This window comes from Fusarium falciforme, chromosome 3, assembly GCF_026873545.1.
Source record: "Fusarium falciforme chromosome 3, complete sequence".
Classification (NCBI taxonomy): Eukaryota; Fungi; Ascomycota; class Sordariomycetes; order Hypocreales; family Nectriaceae; genus Fusarium; species Fusarium falciforme.
Window position 1 is genome coordinate 4,472,162 of NC_070546.1, and position 17,056 is coordinate 4,489,217.

At 50.4% G+C, this 17,056-nt stretch overlaps 8 protein-coding genes across 8 annotated transcripts; 4 read left to right on the forward strand and 4 right to left on the reverse strand.

Moving 5' to 3' along the window:
- Positions 1–3: 3 nt before the first annotated feature.
- NCS54_00462500 (N-acetyltransferase domain-containing protein) lies at positions 4–2,034 on the forward strand (the record flags this gene model as incomplete). The annotated part of the gene is made up of 5 exons (XM_053150155.1): positions 4–177; positions 226–822; positions 872–1,034; positions 1,080–1,164; positions 1,545–2,034. 5 exons carry the CDS (start codon positions 4–6, stop codon positions 2,032–2,034), a joined length of 1,509 nt encoding a protein of 502 aa, XP_053006130.1.
- Positions 2,035–2,405: 371 nt separating this feature from the next.
- Positions 2,406–3,668, reverse strand: NCS54_00462600 (Hypothetical protein; the record flags this gene model as incomplete). The annotated part of the gene is made up of 1 exon (XM_053150156.1): positions 2,406–3,668. The coding sequence occupies one exon, from the start codon at positions 3,666–3,668 to the stop codon at positions 2,406–2,408; it is 1,263 nt and encodes a 420-aa protein (XP_053006131.1).
- Positions 3,669–6,013: 2,345 nt separating this feature from the next.
- Positions 6,014–7,327, reverse strand: NCS54_00462700 (Hypothetical protein; the record flags this gene model as incomplete). Its single annotated transcript, XM_053150157.1, has 6 exons — positions 6,014–6,336; positions 6,386–6,556; positions 6,601–6,692; positions 6,746–6,948; positions 6,998–7,243; positions 7,292–7,327. 6 exons carry the CDS (start codon positions 7,325–7,327, stop codon positions 6,014–6,016), a joined length of 1,071 nt encoding a protein of 356 aa, XP_053006132.1.
- A 2,557-nt stretch (positions 7,328–9,884) lies between these two features.
- Positions 9,885–11,055, forward strand: NCS54_00462800 (Hypothetical protein; the record flags this gene model as incomplete). Its single annotated transcript, XM_053150158.1, has 7 exons — positions 9,885–9,987; positions 10,036–10,129; positions 10,173–10,316; positions 10,366–10,524; positions 10,576–10,678; positions 10,735–10,898; positions 10,950–11,055. The coding sequence occupies 7 exons, from the start codon at positions 9,885–9,887 to the stop codon at positions 11,053–11,055; spliced, it is 873 nt and encodes a 290-aa protein (XP_053006133.1).
- An 85-nt stretch (positions 11,056–11,140) lies between these two features.
- Positions 11,141–12,506, reverse strand: NCS54_00462900 (Epimerase domain-containing protein; the record flags this gene model as incomplete). Its single annotated transcript, XM_053150159.1, has 4 exons — positions 11,141–11,924; positions 11,987–12,131; positions 12,185–12,424; positions 12,476–12,506. The coding sequence occupies 4 exons, from the start codon at positions 12,504–12,506 to the stop codon at positions 11,141–11,143; spliced, it is 1,200 nt and encodes a 399-aa protein (XP_053006134.1).
- A 513-nt stretch (positions 12,507–13,019) lies between these two features.
- On the forward strand, positions 13,020–13,864 carry NCS54_00463000 (NAD(P)-bd-dom domain-containing protein; the record flags this gene model as incomplete). The annotated part of the gene is made up of 2 exons (XM_053150160.1): positions 13,020–13,304; positions 13,364–13,864. The coding sequence occupies 2 exons, from the start codon at positions 13,020–13,022 to the stop codon at positions 13,862–13,864; spliced, it is 786 nt and encodes a 261-aa protein (XP_053006135.1).
- A 119-nt stretch (positions 13,865–13,983) lies between these two features.
- NCS54_00463100 (D-ser-dehydrat domain-containing protein) lies at positions 13,984–15,419 on the reverse strand (the record flags this gene model as incomplete). Its single annotated transcript, XM_053150161.1, has 2 exons — positions 13,984–15,180; positions 15,228–15,419. The coding sequence occupies 2 exons, from the start codon at positions 15,417–15,419 to the stop codon at positions 13,984–13,986; spliced, it is 1,389 nt and encodes a 462-aa protein (XP_053006136.1).
- An 882-nt stretch (positions 15,420–16,301) lies between these two features.
- On the forward strand, positions 16,302–17,033 carry NCS54_00463200 (Hypothetical protein; the record flags this gene model as incomplete). The annotated part of the gene is made up of 2 exons (XM_053150162.1): positions 16,302–16,304; positions 16,365–17,033. 2 exons carry the CDS (start codon positions 16,302–16,304, stop codon positions 17,031–17,033), a joined length of 672 nt encoding a protein of 223 aa, XP_053006137.1.
- Between the last annotated feature and the right edge of the window lie 23 nt (positions 17,034–17,056).

A 17,056-nucleotide genomic window follows, 5' to 3' on the forward strand; every position in this document is an offset into this window, starting at 1 on the left:
GATATGAGGTCATTCTCACTCAGCGCCAACATGGAAGATAAACTTGATTCTCTCATCATTCCACCACGCAACTCATCGACTTCAACAATGCTCAGCTGGGCACTAAATACATTGAGCCAGGTCTGGCCTCCAGCACCTAAATTCACCGAAAAAGATGTGCCAGATCAATCCGGCAAGGTGCGTGTCCTCACTGACTCGAAAGCCTCAATTGACAACACCCCGCAGGTCTTTATCGTCACTGGCGCGTCAGCTGGAGTAGGCAAGGAATTGGCTCGCATTCTCTTTTCGCTCAACGCAAAGGTGTATCTCGCTTCTAGAACCGAGAACAAAGTAAATGAAGCAATCGCGCACATCCGTTCTGCAGTTCCAAAGTCCACGGGCGACCTGGTCTTTTTGCCTGTTAACCTGGAAGACCTGGACAGCGTCAAAGAAGCAGCAGCGTCATTCCTGCAGAAGGAAACTCGTCTCGATGCGCTGTGGAACAACGCCGGCGTAATGAGGCCGCCCGAGGGCTCCAAGTCGAAGCAAGGCTACGAACTCCAGCTAGGCGTCAACTGCATCGCTTCTTTCCTCTTCACGCAGCTTCTGACGCCAGCTTTGGCTGAGGCTGCCAAGCGTGAGCCGCCGGGCTCTGTGCGAGTCTTGTGGGTTGCTTCCTCGGCTGCTGAATTGTTCTCTCCTCATGGAGGCGTGGACATGGACAATCTGGACTTCAAGAGGAATGTGTTTACCGGAGAGAAGTATGGAATGAGCAAAGGAGGCATGGTCCTGCTTTCACAAGAGTATGCACGACGCCATCAAAAGGACGGCATCATCAGTGTTGTAGGTTTTCCCATTCCAACTAGGTGACTACCTACTGACGGGAATATAGTCCATGAACCCTGGAAATCTCAAGACTGAACTGCGACGTCATTTGCATTGGATTGTCGCCACCTTCTTTGGCTGGATGAGCTGGGATCCGGTGTACGGCGCCTACACGGAGCTGTTTGCGGGATTCTCGCCAGACATTTCGCCCGAGAACTCTGGCTGCTGGGGTATGTATCCAACTCGAGTGGTAGAATTTATCTAATACATCACAGTTATTCCTTGGGGACGGATCGCCCCAGTTCGCGAAGACATCCGCGCTTCAGCAGAGAACGGTCTGGGAGAGAAGTTTTGGGATTGGTGCGAGAGAGAGACTTGGGAGTATCGCCTGTGAAACTCATGATTCAGTCACTACTATCATTGTTTAATGCCTATTCTATGCTAGCACGCGGTTATGATCGGATGATTTGTCAGACAAGTCATGAAATGCCTAGTTGGGTCATATTAGGATAGCTAAATTGCCTCGTTTCTCCTCATTGAGTCAGCTCTCCGCTTCCGGTCCCGGTCCCGGAGTTGATCTACAAAAGATCCCCTTGTTGTGACAACATCCTAAGTCTCATTGCTTCCCTTTCTCAAACTTGCATTATTGACTAGTTGTTTTGTTCGGCCTCGAAATATGGCTTCTAGGTATGAACTGAGTCGAGCGTTAGTCTGTTCTGTATTGACTTTGTGTGCGATAGGGACATAGGTGATCCTCCTTTCACGTCTGATGAGCTCACACTTGAGAGGGCAACACCTCAAGATATTCCAGCCATCAAGGCCATAGTCGATGCGGCATACACTAAGTACATTGAGCGCATCGGCAAACCACCAGCCCCAATGACAACAGACTACGAAAAAGTCCTTCAATCCCACGACGTCTTTGTCCTACGGAAGAAAGAAGACAACGTCATAGTCGGCTCCACCGTTCTTGGCCACCAGCAAGGCTCCAACGCAGTAAAGATCAACAATCTGGTCGTCGATGTGACGGCACAAGGGCGCGGGTATGGAGGCGTGCTCATGCGCTATGCAACTGAGTTTGCAAAGTCGCGGGGATGTTCTGCTCTAGAATTGTTTACGAATGTCAAGATGTGGGAGAATCTTGGACTTTATGCCAAGATGGGGTTTGTGGAGACGGAGAGGAAGACGGATGAGGGCTACGAGCGGGTGTACTTTCGCAAGGACTTGTGAAGCCCGGGTCGCTTTCAAGTGTCCGACAGTATTGTCGTATGTTGTTGCAGATTTTCAACGAAGCTATATGGCCATGTATACTCTCACAAGCTTGTGGATTGTCTGTTGTACAGGGCATGCCGCTGACCGCTATCTCGACCCTGCGAGATCCCTCATCGTTGTTCTGGCGTCGCAAGTCTGGCCGTGGAGGTCTAGGGAGAGCAGGCTATCAATGAGCCCAGCCAGATATATCTGACCGTCATGCCTCAGCTTGGGCCTATTCCTTCAGTCGGAGAGGGTTTCGGTAGGACATGCCGCTTGTCCCCGTCAATCGAAACACGACTCCAGACGCCGAACACCCAAATTGATTCAAACAATTCTCGACGTTTTTCTCATCCTGGCCTCGGCCGGAGCCTCTCAAAGCTAAAGTTCCAGACTTCAGCCCTCCTGGGGCCGTCTGACGACTCAACCAGTCCAACATGCTGCATCACGCTCGGATCGAGCGCCCACTTCGTCAATCCCCTATCTCGCGCGTAATCCTCGGTGATCATGTCGCCTGGGAACTGGAACGGCGGTGTTCGGAGAAAGTCTTGGAGACCTTGTAGGTGGTGGTTCGGGAATACGAGGCCTTGGGCGCAGCAGCCGTAACGAGGCATCTCACGGACGCCGGGGGAGAAAGTAGTGAGACGACGCAGCGTGGTGCGACCGGTCACGAAAGCTAGGGCTATACAGGCTGGGATCCAGAGGCCGAGGAGCAATGCGACGGTCTGTGCAAAGTCCTTGCTGGCGAAAGAGCCAGAGTGACGATGACGACGACACCGCAAGGCGACCAACAGGCAGGCAATGACAGAGGTATACGCCAGAATGACCACCTTGAGATAGTCAAAGATCTCCTCGTTGTTCCATCCCATGAAGAGTTCAGAGTAGAACAACCGCAGGTAGATCCAGTCTGTGCCCGAGTCCTTGGCCTGCTTCTCAACTTGGGCAACACCCTTCTTGAACCGTATGAACCAGTCACGCGAGGCTATCACATCGTCTTCGACGAGCGCAAAGTATGAGGGATCTCGTTTTCGGCATACTTCGAATAGGACAGAGTGGTCGAGGCGGATATTCTCAACTCGGTCGTCGCTGCGACCGACGCCGCGTACATCGTGGGGAAGGACAGTGTAGTTGAGGTTCGATGTAGTCTCGTCGGTCGTTTCGCTAACGTCGGTGTTTTCGTATACGAGTACTTCGTCGGCGAGATTGAACAGCCATTCTTTTCCGTATGCGAAATGCCTCTTGGGGTCTTTGTCGGCAAGTAAAACAGCAATGTGTATCGAGTTTCGCTCCTCGGGGGTGAGCGCGTCGACAAGACTCCCAACAGCGTGCGCAAGAAAAGCCGAACTCGTGCGATTGATGCTCGGAATTCCAATGCACAGAAACTCGCCCGCTACCGGCGCGTCGGTCCTGTCTGGCAGCTCAACAGCCGGGTACACGTCGCGTCGCAGGTACTCCTCAACCTCTGCCTCGCGAACAGCAGAAAAGGACCTGTCAAAGGCGCGATCGGCGTCGTAGAAGAAGGAGGAGGGGTCATCGTAGCTGTTCAGGTAGCACCATACGAGGGCGCACAGCCAAAGCAGCCAGAAACCTATGTTTGCGCGAGACGGCCGCATGGCTTCATTGCTTGTTGAAGAAGCGAAGGAGAGTCAAGAGGCTGAGACGAGGCATCGCCAACAACTGTTTCAATTGCTGACAGGTACGCACGGTTAAACTGCGTCATCATTGGCCCGCCCCCTTTTTTTCCGCCGCTAAGCCTTACTGTCTGATTGGAGATCCCGTATTTCTCCACTTGGCTGACATCACAGCCTCCATGGGTCAAGTTGTGGTTATCTCGAGGGACAGTGTCAAGTAATAGATCCATTTCAGAGAGGGAGTAATGAAAGTTGGATGTTTGCTATTTTTCTTTGTTTTTATGTATAAGGTTAAGTCTTAGAGGCCCAAATAACCAAATAAGGCCTTAGGTTGAGTAGTTGTAGAGAAATTAGTGCAGGTACGGAACCACGCCAGCCCCGGGGTTTTTACACCCAGATTATGTAAAGCCACTAACCCCAAGCTCACAGGCAAACTTGCATCACCTTGCTCTCAGAAAAGCTATCAATTATAGATCGTAATTATGAGAGATGCTTAGCTTATCTATATATACCGCCTTAATCCCTTAAATATTAGAAGATGAGTGTTGCCGAACGGGTACATCTTGTAATACAGGGTAGCTAAGTTCTGTAACTGCGTTAGTGCTGCACACAAAAGCCTTATTTTAACATTTTCAACGTGACCAACTCTATGCTAGTGGTAATATTGATGACTATGAAGCAAACTTGACCATTCTCTCTCTCTTTCTGTGTTAACCGCTCGAAGTTCCCATGTTGCCCTTGCCCATATCCGAAAGACGCACTTCAATATGGCCAACAGGAAATACAGACCCATTTTTTACCTGAACGGTTATGCTGGCGTTGGCAAACGCATCTTGACCTCTGGCTAATGCACGCGTAAAGCCAGCTCCTACCAAATGCAAAGGTGGTCAGCAACCATCTTCTCATCGACACCGTCGCAGCTGTATTTGAGAAACACTCGAGAGTACCAGCTGCTCTGCCAAGCCTGGGTAAATATTGCATCCCCTTGGACCCATCTTTTCCTAACGCTGTAGAATAGCGAAGAGCGCTCTTGTCGCAAATGGGGCAGTTCAACATCAATACAAGATACGATATGGATTTTTACAGATTATCAGCCTTTGAGCGTAACTAGTTGCGGATACCAGAGCACAGCGGCATCGCGAAGGTCACCTTTTATTTCCATAATGCTCGACTGTGACCTCGATCAACACTTGAAGAGAGTCGTTAGCGGCGATACGGGCGATACAGCCGACAGCAATACGCAACGAAATGACCTCGCGGCCCTGTGTGGTTTTAGGAAGGGAGGCATCTTCCACTTTGGAGGTGAACTCGAAATGAAACTCGACGTGACCGACTTGAGCCCAACAGAAGCAGCGAGGAGAATATGCGACCATGTTTATAAAGTTGCACCGAATGACCTTGCTGAACCAGGGGCATAAGCTCAATCGAGTCATCGGACATGAAGCTGGAATGCTAAGTCATTGAAACATGAACCCGGTATGAAGTACCGACGTGATTCTGCGACACCAGGGCCATCGAGACCCAGTCAGTCGGGACATTCGCATCTGGTGTTGGCTGTTCTACGACCTCATTCCTCTTGGGACGTAGTATGAGATTTTCATGTCATTTCCAAGGCAGAAGGAATAGCCAATTATAGAGCAGAGCCCAGATTCCGAATCCGGAGTTGAGTCGGTTCTACAATAGACAGTACCAATGACGACCTCATAACTCTTGCTGGCAATACTGACTCACGTTCGGAGATGCCGTTTCTTCCATTCATCATTAACACCGGACATAGAATCCTTTTCGCCTGCCAAGGCTGAAGGCTGGCTGATCCAGGGCGCCGCGGGAACCTTATATCCACGCAACGGCTTACACGGCTTTCCCTCCATTCCACAACGCGGAGTCGTGCGCGCCAATTGCCCTTTGCGAGTTAGTCCAAGCGCCGTTCGGCTCAGGGCAACTTTGAGGATTTGGACGCCCTATCTGATTTGTCGGTATACGGGGTGAGGCGTGGACGTGTCTCGCTTATAACGGCAGTCTTTGTGCGACGGGGATCGGAGGCGAGCTCGGATGCGAAATACGGAAGTGAGATGCGGTAAACGAATCTCTGGATTATGGCTTGGGTTAGCTTGTGTTGCCCTTGCATTGGTCTTTTGGCACTCGTGGGCGCCGAGTGGCGGCGTCCGATTCGTGATCACGACATGAAGGCCTTCAACGATTTTGTAGCCAACGCACTTAATGTCACAGCGAGATGGAAGGGGGAATGATTGAATGTTGAAATGTATCTCAGCCGTCGCGCTTTGGCTGGAAATATTTATTATTATGTTTCTAAGTAATTGTTGCTGTCACCGTGGTGGTAAATGCATCTGTATAAACTCGACATCACTCGCGTTATCCCTCTTTCCCTCATCCCAGATCTCCTCCGTGTATGTAAGAGAGGGATCGCGCGGGATCGGGCCTGCTGACATTGGCGCATCTTCAAAATGTCCCATAGGTCGGGGCTCGTGCATCTTGACGCCGACCTCCGACTGTCTTCCTGCTGTTATTGATGTGGTTTGGGTGCTTTCGGTCGGATATCCTGAACTTCCTCGAGAGCCAAAGTATGGCCGGAGAGAGGGGAGGCAAGCGACGACAAGACCGACGTTGACGTCGAGAGAGCTCCAAAGGACTGCAAAGGGTTAGAATCGGCGCGGGCGGGCTACGTTGTGAGAACGTACTAATGGTGCTGAGCGAGATGGAGTAATCTTCGCCCGCCTGCTGGATCGCAATGAAGCGTACCAGACACACAGCAATGTTGATGGTTCCGAGAAGAAACGTAAAGTAGATACCTAGTCTGAGTGCCCTCTTGACGTTTAGTGCAGGGACAATCAGCCACGGCAGAATGAAGACTGGGATATTAGCGGGCGTAGTCATTCAGGATCAGAATACTCACCGAGAAGATCCCCCAGGAAGTGCAATCCCCAGCCGACCTGGAAGAGAATGGCATAAGACGAGCCCGGGCACGATTTTTGCACGCTAAGCTCCCTATCAAGAACAATCAGACATGTCGCTGGTTCCAAGACACAGGGCCAACTCACCAGTTCCGTTCCAGAGGCAGACATATGGTGAATATTAAGGTGATGGTGACGATGTAGGCGATGATCACAAAGACAATCGTCACCGATAAAAATATCCTTCTCTTGACCATGAACTCGGGAAATATCTGCAAGTAAACGGCGAGAAGGGCGGCCTTGCAGAGGTAGAATGTGGTGTAGAAGGGAAAATTGACGGCAAAAAACAACTGGAGTCGTCAGTCGTGATTCTTGCTGCCCCTTTCCAGATGCTCTCACCTGCAGCACCAGCTGTAGGTCCTCCACGCCACCCTTGTATCCCTCCAGCGATGTATGCACGTCCGGGTCGAGGGCGCCCTTACTCGCAAAGACGGGCACGAATGCTACAGTGATGATTGCAAAAACCCACGCCGTGCACATGATGATGTCGCTAACCAGCATTCGGCGATTCTGGATTTTGAGCCGTAGGTATATTCGGGCGGCGATGACGGCCGTTGCGACCACGATAAGGGTCCATTGTGAAGCCTGGAGCGAATGTTAAGAGAGTCGAGATGAGCTGTGGGTTGAACGCACAAGGATGGCCGCTGGCCCTGGATTTCCAAACGGCATTGTCCGCGATGGATCTGAGAATTCGAGTTCTCAAACCCCCACAGAGGCTGAAAATCTAGGGCGGGTGTTTGCTCAATCGCGAAAGTTGCATCACAGGAGCATCAAAGAGTCTCACTCCACCACGTGCAGGTTCTCAAGCAACCTTTTTAACCCCCCTCGGACTTGCAAGAATGCTGACACCAAGGTCGCGGCCCTCGTGTGGCTGTTTAAAGTTTCTGGCACGAGATGATATCAGACATGCGAGCCTTACGCACCTCGGCGCATGCCAGTCGAGGCACGCTAGGTTGAGCCACCAAGCCAGAACCATCCAAACAAGAACCTGGAAGCGTACGAGGCGCGTTCCCACGGGGAACATGTACTGCTAATCAGGTCCAAGTTCCGGGAGGGGCGATAGTATCTCTACTCGCCACCGTTTCGACGTTTCCAGCTTTCGCTTCGATGGTGGGAGCGTCAGGGCGGCTTGGCAGAGGTTTGTGTGACGAGTCGAAATTTTGGGCGTATTTTGGGAGAATGAGTCACGTAATGAGCAGAAATTAGGTTTTAAATGGTTTATCGATCAATTGATCTTTTCTTGTTCTGGGCGGGACAGAACCTTGTCACCTATCTATCTTATATCTTCATCTCGCTCGAGACACCTACATGCAGTGCCCCAAACATGTGGTCAGCTTAAGCCACGTGGTGTTCAAGACAAAAGTCGCAAAAGATGCACGATCGGTTTCGGACGATGTTGATGCAAGAGCAAGCGCACTGGCATCGGGGGTTAGCCATCTCGCGAATGGGGAAAGCGAGGGTGGTGGGAGCAGAGGTAGGAGAGGATGGGGCCGAGTTTTCGGGAGTGGAGGGAGCCGAAACGGCGGGGAAGGTGGTGTTGATAGTGATGGGAGTAGGCTGGCACATCTTGGTGGTGTAAGTGAAAAGTGAGAGACTGTACAGTTTTAGTGTGATGGTTGCGAGTGAGTGTGATTATGTACTGCTGTGAAGAGGCTGTGATGAGTGATGATGGAGGCTCTATCGCTGTAACTGACAAGAGCTTTATACTTGCTGAGAATGGGTAGACGGCTCCTACTCACTGTCTAGTTCTCATAGCTTGCTGTGTTTGACCACTGTGTCATTAGTATTCTTGTTCACTCCTGAACAATATGAAACAAAGAGCTAAGAGGGTTGGCCCGAGCAAAGTTCTTTAAGAAAGGGTATATGGATGCCTGCTGAAAGGCCTGAACAAAGCTGAGATAACACGCAGGTCGCACTCCTAAGAGAAACAAAGAGTAGGGACCTTAGTGTCAACTATGTGTCTTGTAGAAGAGCAAGAACATCTTGTTTATGCTACGAGCAAGAGAAAAAAATGAACAATGCCTTTGGACTTTGGCAATTATTAGAAAGAGCCCCGCAACTATACCGTTTACAGGAGCATGATGCGCTTTGTACTCTCGCAACTCCATACTCGTCGCCTGCAACCTCTTCACCACTAAGACGACCTATCCTCCCTATCACTTGCCCGCTAATTCAAGTGAGTAGCTAAAGGAGACTCTTCCATTGCATTAAATTGTCTTTACTGTCATGATGTTAAAAAATGAAGACATCCTGATCAGGACTCGTCAAGTACAAGTCCCATGGCATGCAAAATACCCCTGCACATTTGCCGGCGAAGTGATAGAAGATGAAGATTTATATGTTCATCGAAATCAATCAAACTTCAAGTTTTAACCAATTTATTTCACCCTCCCCTCAGTGACGCTCACGGAACGAACAACGGATGAGACACGAGTCAAGAGACCTTAGCTCCCGTACCGTTGGCGTGAAGCCACCCGGGTACCTAGCATTTTGATCGCCAGGGGATGTACAAGAGAGGAGAGGATTCTGGATGGGAAGAAAAGTCTTGCAACCCGTCTTCAGAATGAAATTGGCTGATGAGAAGGAGTCAATTGTACACGACTGCCCCCATAGCTGTCCTAAAAGTCAGACTGGTCTATCATAACTGGTTTTTACAACGAGAAGAAAATGACCTATAGGCTAATAAGATCATATAAGCTAGAATTATTGACCTTGGTGAGCAACTGCCTTGTTTGAGGAATCAACAAGGGGTGTTGCTGTTGCAGCTCTGTTGTTATGGGGAAGCATCTCGCAAGCAGCACCCAAGATGAGATGACCAGCTAAGAATAAACCAGTGAACCAATCACGCAAAAGCAAAACAAATTCTCTAGTTACACCCAAGACAATGGACAATTCCGATTTCCTCTTCTGGTCCATTCGGCAATTCCACCATTCTCGTGTGGAGTCTGGCGGCATCTCGGAGGCGGGGTCGATCGGACACTTCCCCGCGTGAGATCTCAAAGGGAAATTTCTCCCGGCGGCGAGATGTTGCCTCTTTGAGAAGAGCAACTCCACTTGAGCTTTTGGAGGTTGGATTGGGCAAGGAACTCCGGGTGATCGCCGAGTCGTGGGCTTGGGTGAGATATAAAGGCGTTGACTTGAGAAGTTGTAACTTGGTTTCTTCAACCTGGTTTCCTCTTCAGTTGATTTTGCTTTCTTCTTTGTGTGTTTGTTGTCAGCGGCCAAAATGGTGGTTATCAAGCGTTTTAGAACTGTCTGGGGTATCGACTCCGGAAAGAACTTTGAGAAGTGGATCCCCTGGTTCACGGACTTGAAGAAGCAGGGCTACTGTGTGTTTCCCAAGATCTATCGAGGCTGCAAAAACTAATGTGATCTAGCTGGTGTCGAGGTCGACATTACTGACCGAGATGCCGATAACCTACGACTCCTCCGAAAGCTCTTGGACGAAGCTGACTTTGAGGCGACGGTTCTGTAAGTTGGGCTGACCAACTGGAAGCCACAGTGGCTTAACGAGTAAAAGGATGCACACCGCTTGGGCTGCATATGTCGGCGCTCGACCTACGGGTCTGAACCCCGATATCCATCTCGATGTCTACCGCAAGACTCTCGAGCTGGCCAAGATTCTGCGACCGGTCAAGATCAATGCGCAGTCTGGAGGGTAAGCGAACCCACGCCATATAATCTATATGTTTTTCTGACTCTGATAGTGACTACTGGACTGTGGACGAGTCTGTCTACTTTTACCAAAAGACCCTGGAAATCGACCAGGAGCTGGGTCTCACTGGCCTGGTCTCGCATGAGACACACCGTAACCGAGCTCTGTTTACTCCCTATGCCACCAAGCAGATCTTGCTCAAGGTACCCGAGTACGTTTCGCCCACCTTGTCCGTTTGATCACCGTTTAATGGTTGTTTTAGGCTCCGGATCACCGCGGACATCTCTCACTGGGTTGTGGTTTGTGAACGACTTCTTGACCTCGGCGAGGAGGATAAGGAGATCCTAAATCTTCTGGTTCCCCGGGTGAGGGCAATCTGTTTGAATGCGCATGTACTAGGTTGGTTCTAATAATTGGCCAGGTCCACCACATCCATGCCCGAATTGGAACTACGCAATCCTCGCAATGTCCCGAGCCGGAGGACCCCATCTTCAAGCCTGAGCGTGAATTCTTTGAGAAGCTCTGGCTGCGCATCGTCAAGGCGCGGAGCCAAGATGCTCTCATCACCTTTGTGCCTGAGTATGGGTAAGTTGCAAGACTCTGGTAGACCCTTATGGTTGCTGATTTCATACACAGTCCGTTCCCTTACCACCCATATGGAAGTATTAGGACCCACGGCCAGGTTGCTGATAGCGAGGGTGCACGACTACAAAAGTTGTTTGAGGACAGTCTCAAGGCGTAGAGTAGAAAAGATAGAATACAAAAGGTACCAATTTCTAATTGTTTCTCAGGATTAACGCCATAACCGGTTTCCAAGGTTATGTTGGTTACATCTTTGGGATGACTTTTTCCTTCTGAAGGGTATCAAAGATAGACTCCAGATTCTCCCAACTGTCAAGATACCCAGTCCACCCCAGCTTTCGAGACTTGGTCATGTTCAAGACGACGTTGTAGTCTCGACCCCAAGCGAATCCAGCAAAAGCCCACGACGCCTTGTTCAGAGCCGAGGGATCTAGTCCTTCTCGGTCCGCCATCTTCTTCCAAGCATTCTGCACTTGTTCAGTCTGAGACCACTTGACGAGATCAATGCGTTGGCGGATGTAGCTCTGAGGCACACGATCCTGTAGGCCCATTTCCTTGGCAAGGACCGACGCTGGTGGTTCTGGCTGCAGCGGCCTCTCTGACGCGAGGGGGGCATCCCGGAGGAACTGGTCAGCAGGAACTTTGAGGCCGAAATATTTTGCGACGCGAGGCCACAGGTTCATCCACGACTCCACGTCGCCATTCACGACGTTAAAGGTCTCGTTAGCTGCCCGAGGCTCCAGAGCCGCCCAACGGGAAAACTGCGCGTGTAGGCCAGCGTCAGTGAAGACGGTTGCGTTGGTGTAGAACTCTTCAGACCCAGGGAACACAAGTTCGTCCCCGAGTTCCTTGGACACAGCGGCGTAGATGGCAATTGCGCTGCCAAAGTTCATGAAATTGCCCTTGGCGAACCCAAAAACTTCGTTGGAATAAGTGACGTTCCACTCTATGCTGTGCTTCTCACAGAACTCATGCAGAATGCGCTGTTGGCGGTAGTAGAAGTTGGGAGGAAATGGTGGCTCAGGAAGCCTAGTGACAGGTGTCAATATGGCTTCGGCAAGTTTGATAAGCTTGGTATAGTTCATACGTACCATGGATCAGTCTCTTGCATAGGAATCTTCACTCGACCAAGATGAACTCCGTAGTTCTTGGCTCCGGTGACGAGGACAAAACGCTTGATGGTTGATGCACATCCGGTGATCTCGAGGGCCTTGCAAAAGGCATTGAGCATATCGCCTATTGGACGTCAGACACAAACAACCACTTGATCCAAGTATTGGGAATATTACCATTCACGCGGGTGCTATCTTCCTCCGAATCCTGCTGCAAATAGGCAGCAAAGAAGACATAGTCTGCGTCAACGTCCTTGAGGTCATCTGACATGGTCTCGGCTGCGGCCGTCAAGTCAAGGTGGACGTGCTTGACCCTAGGGCCAAAGTCCTCCTTCTTGGAGCGAGACATGGCGTAGATGGTGCTCCATTCTTCGGGTCTGCTGCAGAGTTCCTTGACAATCTCTCGGCCAAGGATGCCTACGTAAAGGAGCGTTAGCTGATGTTTTGAGGCAGAGAGGTGCAACTTACCCGTGGCACCGGTGACAATAGCTGAAGGCATGGTGACGGCACGAATGATGTTGAATGCTGTTTGAAAAGAAGATCTCAATGCGTTGGAAGTTGATTTTAACATTGTCTCGACGTCATTGAGACACAAGAGGCTGACAAATGGGAGGCTCCGGTTTGCGGCGCGATACACGCCCTACAGACTTGGTACGCCATACGAACCATGTGGCAACGCGCCTTAAGCCCTGATCTGACATCATTAATGTCTCATAGCTGGATGCTTATATTTGCTTGACTGGATCTTGATTTGCTGTTTCCTCTGCATAGAGGGGCAGGTGGCTCTATCCTCACATAGTCTCGGCCCTTTGGAGGGTCTTGTTTGATGATTGTTACCCATAACTCGGAGCGTGAGGTTAAAATAATACGACTAGTGACATGCTCTTTATAATGCCTAGGTGTCCGAATTATTCAGCCGGCCCAACTTCGAGCCGCATCCAGAGACAACAGCCCTTTATCACCCTAGGAACGCCCCAAAAAAGTTTTCCCAGGCGCACTATCTCACTCAAAAATGGGTAAACACGCTCTTGTACTCGGTGGCCACGGGAAAGTGGCCCAGATTCTGACGCAGGTGCTGCTAAGAAACTCATGGACTGTTACGAGTGTTATCCGGACAAAGGATCAAGTGCCTCAGATCGAGAGCTTGGCACCTGCAGGAGAGAATAACTTGAACGTCCTTGTTCACAGCATCGAGGATGTCCAAGACGTCTCTCAGGCCAAAGGTCTCCTCTCCAAAGTGAAGCCTGACGTTGTGGTCTGGAGCGCCGGTGCCGGTGGGAAGGGTGCACCTGAACGAGTAAGTAGCAGCCAACTCAACGAGTAGACCCAGGGAATTACTGATGTGGATTAACCAAGACGTTTGCTATTGATCGAGATGCCGCCATCAACTTCATCAAGGCCGCTGTCGAAACGCCCACTATCAACAAGTTCATCCTCATCTCCTATCTGGCCTGCCGTCAAAGGCCCCCTCACTGGTGGAACGACTCATCATGGAAATACGCTCAAGAGATGCAAGGCGGATATCTCAAGAACTACTGCAAGGCAAAATTGGCTGCAGATGAGATTTTGCTCCAAGAAGCATCCAAGCGAGCCGACTTTGTAGGGATAAGTCTCCGACCTGGCATGTTGTCAGATGAACCAACAGGGCATGTTGAATTGGGGAAGACCAAGGGATCGGAGGGCAACGTGAGTCGTGCATCAGTGGCAGAAACCGCCGTTTCGCTGCTGAATCACGAAGAGGTGCAAACGTGCTGGTTGGATATGCTTGACGGTGATCAAGATGCTGAGGCTGCTGTTGACAGCGTTGTGAAGAACCGAGACAACGCGGCCGAGGGTGAGGACGTTTCCTTGGTGTAGAGCTGCCATTTAAATGAGTTCAAGGGATATTTTAGACGACAAAGAGACATATTATGTGCTTTGATATGTAACGTGGTTGATATTGTATTGCTCGGCACTACGCTTGGCCGCGTACTGGTCTACCATCCACTCGCTCTAACCCACACGTCAACAATCTTAGTCGGGTTCTCCTCATCAGACGAGTCAACTACAAGATACCACCCATACAGAGCCCCAGTAATACAGGCGTGGTTTGGGAAGATGGCAACGCTCTGACCAACTTCCAAAGGAAGAGGAGGCAGATCGACGGTATCTTCATCTTTACCATGCTCCCAGGCAACAATGGCGTGTTCTTGACTGACTCTGTCAATGATCAATCGCCTATCCGAGTTTGTCTGAGATTTGAGGTGAGCTTTGTTGATGATACCCCACCCTGGATACGAAGGGCATGACTCTCTGCCCAACCCGAGCACCCCAACAGCAACCAATGCTTCTGGTTGAGATCGTTCGTTGTCGTTATAGACGCTGCAGACCTCAGCAACGACTGAGATTGAAATCTCATCCTCGAATGACCCCAGGGACCTCCTGGAGTTCGTTGAAGTTTGCTGGAGATCAAGGATCGAGTACACTCCTGCGTGGAGTTCAAGCGTGGTCTGAAGTCCACCTGGTCTCCCGGCTGAGACCGTTTGAATAGCCTTACGTAGAGACTGGGCAGCATCTGACAAATCTCCTTCGGAGTTGGTCAAGTTTTCGATGGCTGTAACTTGAGGAGAGGCCCCGACGCTGATGGTGATTTCTTTATTCTTGGGGAACAAATGGGACTGGGCGTGTACGGCTTCAAGACAGCCTTGGATCTCACCCTCTAGATTAGCCATAGCTTGGTCGGGGGTAGAGTCTTTGTAGCTTAGGCTACTATGCGAGTACAGTCCGATTAGCTCAGCTTCCCCCTGAGCCTCGAGCTGCGCAAGAGCTTCTATCAAGCCATTCTTGTTCAAGGATGTTGGAGGTAGCCCCGCACGGTGGTAACCAGTGTCGACCTTCAAGTAGACACGAGCAGTGAATTTCGTCTGCTGGGAAAAGATCCTGACTGAGTCGAGCTGAGAGGGATGGTCGATCATGACAGCGATGCTGCCCTTTCCCAAATTGGAACCAAGAGAAGCGAGACGTGGAATTTGAGATGGTGGAAGCGGGATACCGTAGAGGATATCGACATGTCGGCCTGCGTCTTGATATTCCTTGAAGAGTGGGAGAAGATGATCGATCTCTGCTAGGGTCGATACCACGAGTCTTATGTCGCCACTGCCTTGCCTTACTTGAAGGCGGGTGCCCTCGACTGTCTGGTAGGGTTCAGTTGGTGATCGTCGAAGCTGCAGTTTTCACTGACCTTGTGTGTCTTGACATGGGCACGGAATCCGACACCCAAGGCATCCACAGCCTGTAGCATGGATTGGCAATGTCTTCGAACCCGTGACACGTCCAACATGACGGCAGGCTTGGGAACATCGTGGATGCCTTTTCCGACATAAAACTGACGTAGCTCGTCGTGCGGGGGCGCGAGTCTTTGTGGAAGAGTCATTTTTGTAACTTGCACGGCGTTGCTGAGCGTTACTTGTGATTAGGTGAGTCGAGGGTGATCTTGACTTTGACTGAATTTCCAGAAAATGATGTATTTAACCTATTTCTACAAGTCTTGTCCGAGCGTTCCTAGTCATCGTCCCATAACTCACTGATGTTGGTGGAGATGACGCTATCCCCAATATGGTGCGCGATAGCGACACACTCCAGGGCTCTCCATCAACAATGATGGTAATGGGAAGCGATGGGTAGCGCTCTTCTTTTTCTTGCTATTTTCCGCGTGAGTGTACATAATGACTCAAATATGAGTGTTGTTCGCTTGGTCCCTTCCCCATCGGCCTACCGGTGTCCTAGCAAAGGTCTGCCAGAACTGTTGCCGCTGATCATCCTTGAAATCGGAGGAGCAGAGTCGAGCGTTGAGGACATCGACAAAGACGTCCAACACTTGAGAGAAGATAATATCACTTACCATCGAGAAGATGAGGAACTCGCACCGGAAGCTGGCTGATTCGATCAAGAGTCGCCTGCTGACGCCTCAGGTCCAAGATTGGATCAATGATTAGCGTCTATTATACGGTTGACCTCTGTGAATGTCTTACAAAAACCGCATGAGGCTGTTGCAAGCCGTCGTTGCAAGCTGTTACAAGCTGTTGTTGCTAGCTGTTAGAAGCTGCCATTGTAAGTTGCCATATGAGGCTGTTGCAAACTGTCACTGATAGCAGTTGGAAGCGATATAAGCTACTATTGCGTTTGCCATTTTCCAAGTCTTAAGTTTTAATTACCATTTACAGTTTTTATAACAGATCCGCCTAGGCACCACCGTAGTACGAAGAAAACCAACGAAGAAAGTGGCAGTCAACAACTTCAATCTTCCCTATTGAATATGGTGAGATCTCTCACCATCATTTAACTTATACGTGTCACGCGGCTAATGGTCAATGCATAGTCAAACGCTATGAAGACATTGGAGGGCTTCTTAGACAGCCAGAGAATAAAACTGATCCTCGAAGGCTTTCACATTGACTCGATGCCTGATCAAATGCTTCAGCGTGTGGAAGACTGGCTCGAGTGCGACGATGAAGGATCTACATTCATCTGGCTTCAAGGGCCTCCGAAGTTGGCAGAGCATCACCAAAACAACATGTCTATCCTGGCAGCCAAGATCATCGAGTTGGCCTGGGAGGTCAAGCTACGAGATGATACTCTAGTGTCATACTTTTGCAGCATCAACCGCCAAGACCCGCGCGAGGGTAACCCTTCAAGGGAGGCCGAAGGGGTTGTGTCACTTGTCTACGCATTGCTGCATCAGTTCCTTGCTGCAATCCTTCTCTTTCCCTCTACAGACTCATCGAGTCAATCGCGGCTGATTGCCCTGGAGAAGCGGATCTCGGGCTTGAACGGAACTATACGGACCTTGAACGAGGCGCATTCCGCTTTCGATGAGGCTGCTCAACTTCTGACCTCGGATACGGTGTGTGTCATCGATGGGCTGCACTGGCTTGACGGACGGGATACAGATGATCAACTCTGCGAGTTAGTGAGACTTCTACGGAAGACTGGCTTCATGGTTTTGTTCACTACCAGCGGGAGATCTGGCGCTTTGTTGAACAGATAGACCCGGAGGATTGTGTTGAGATG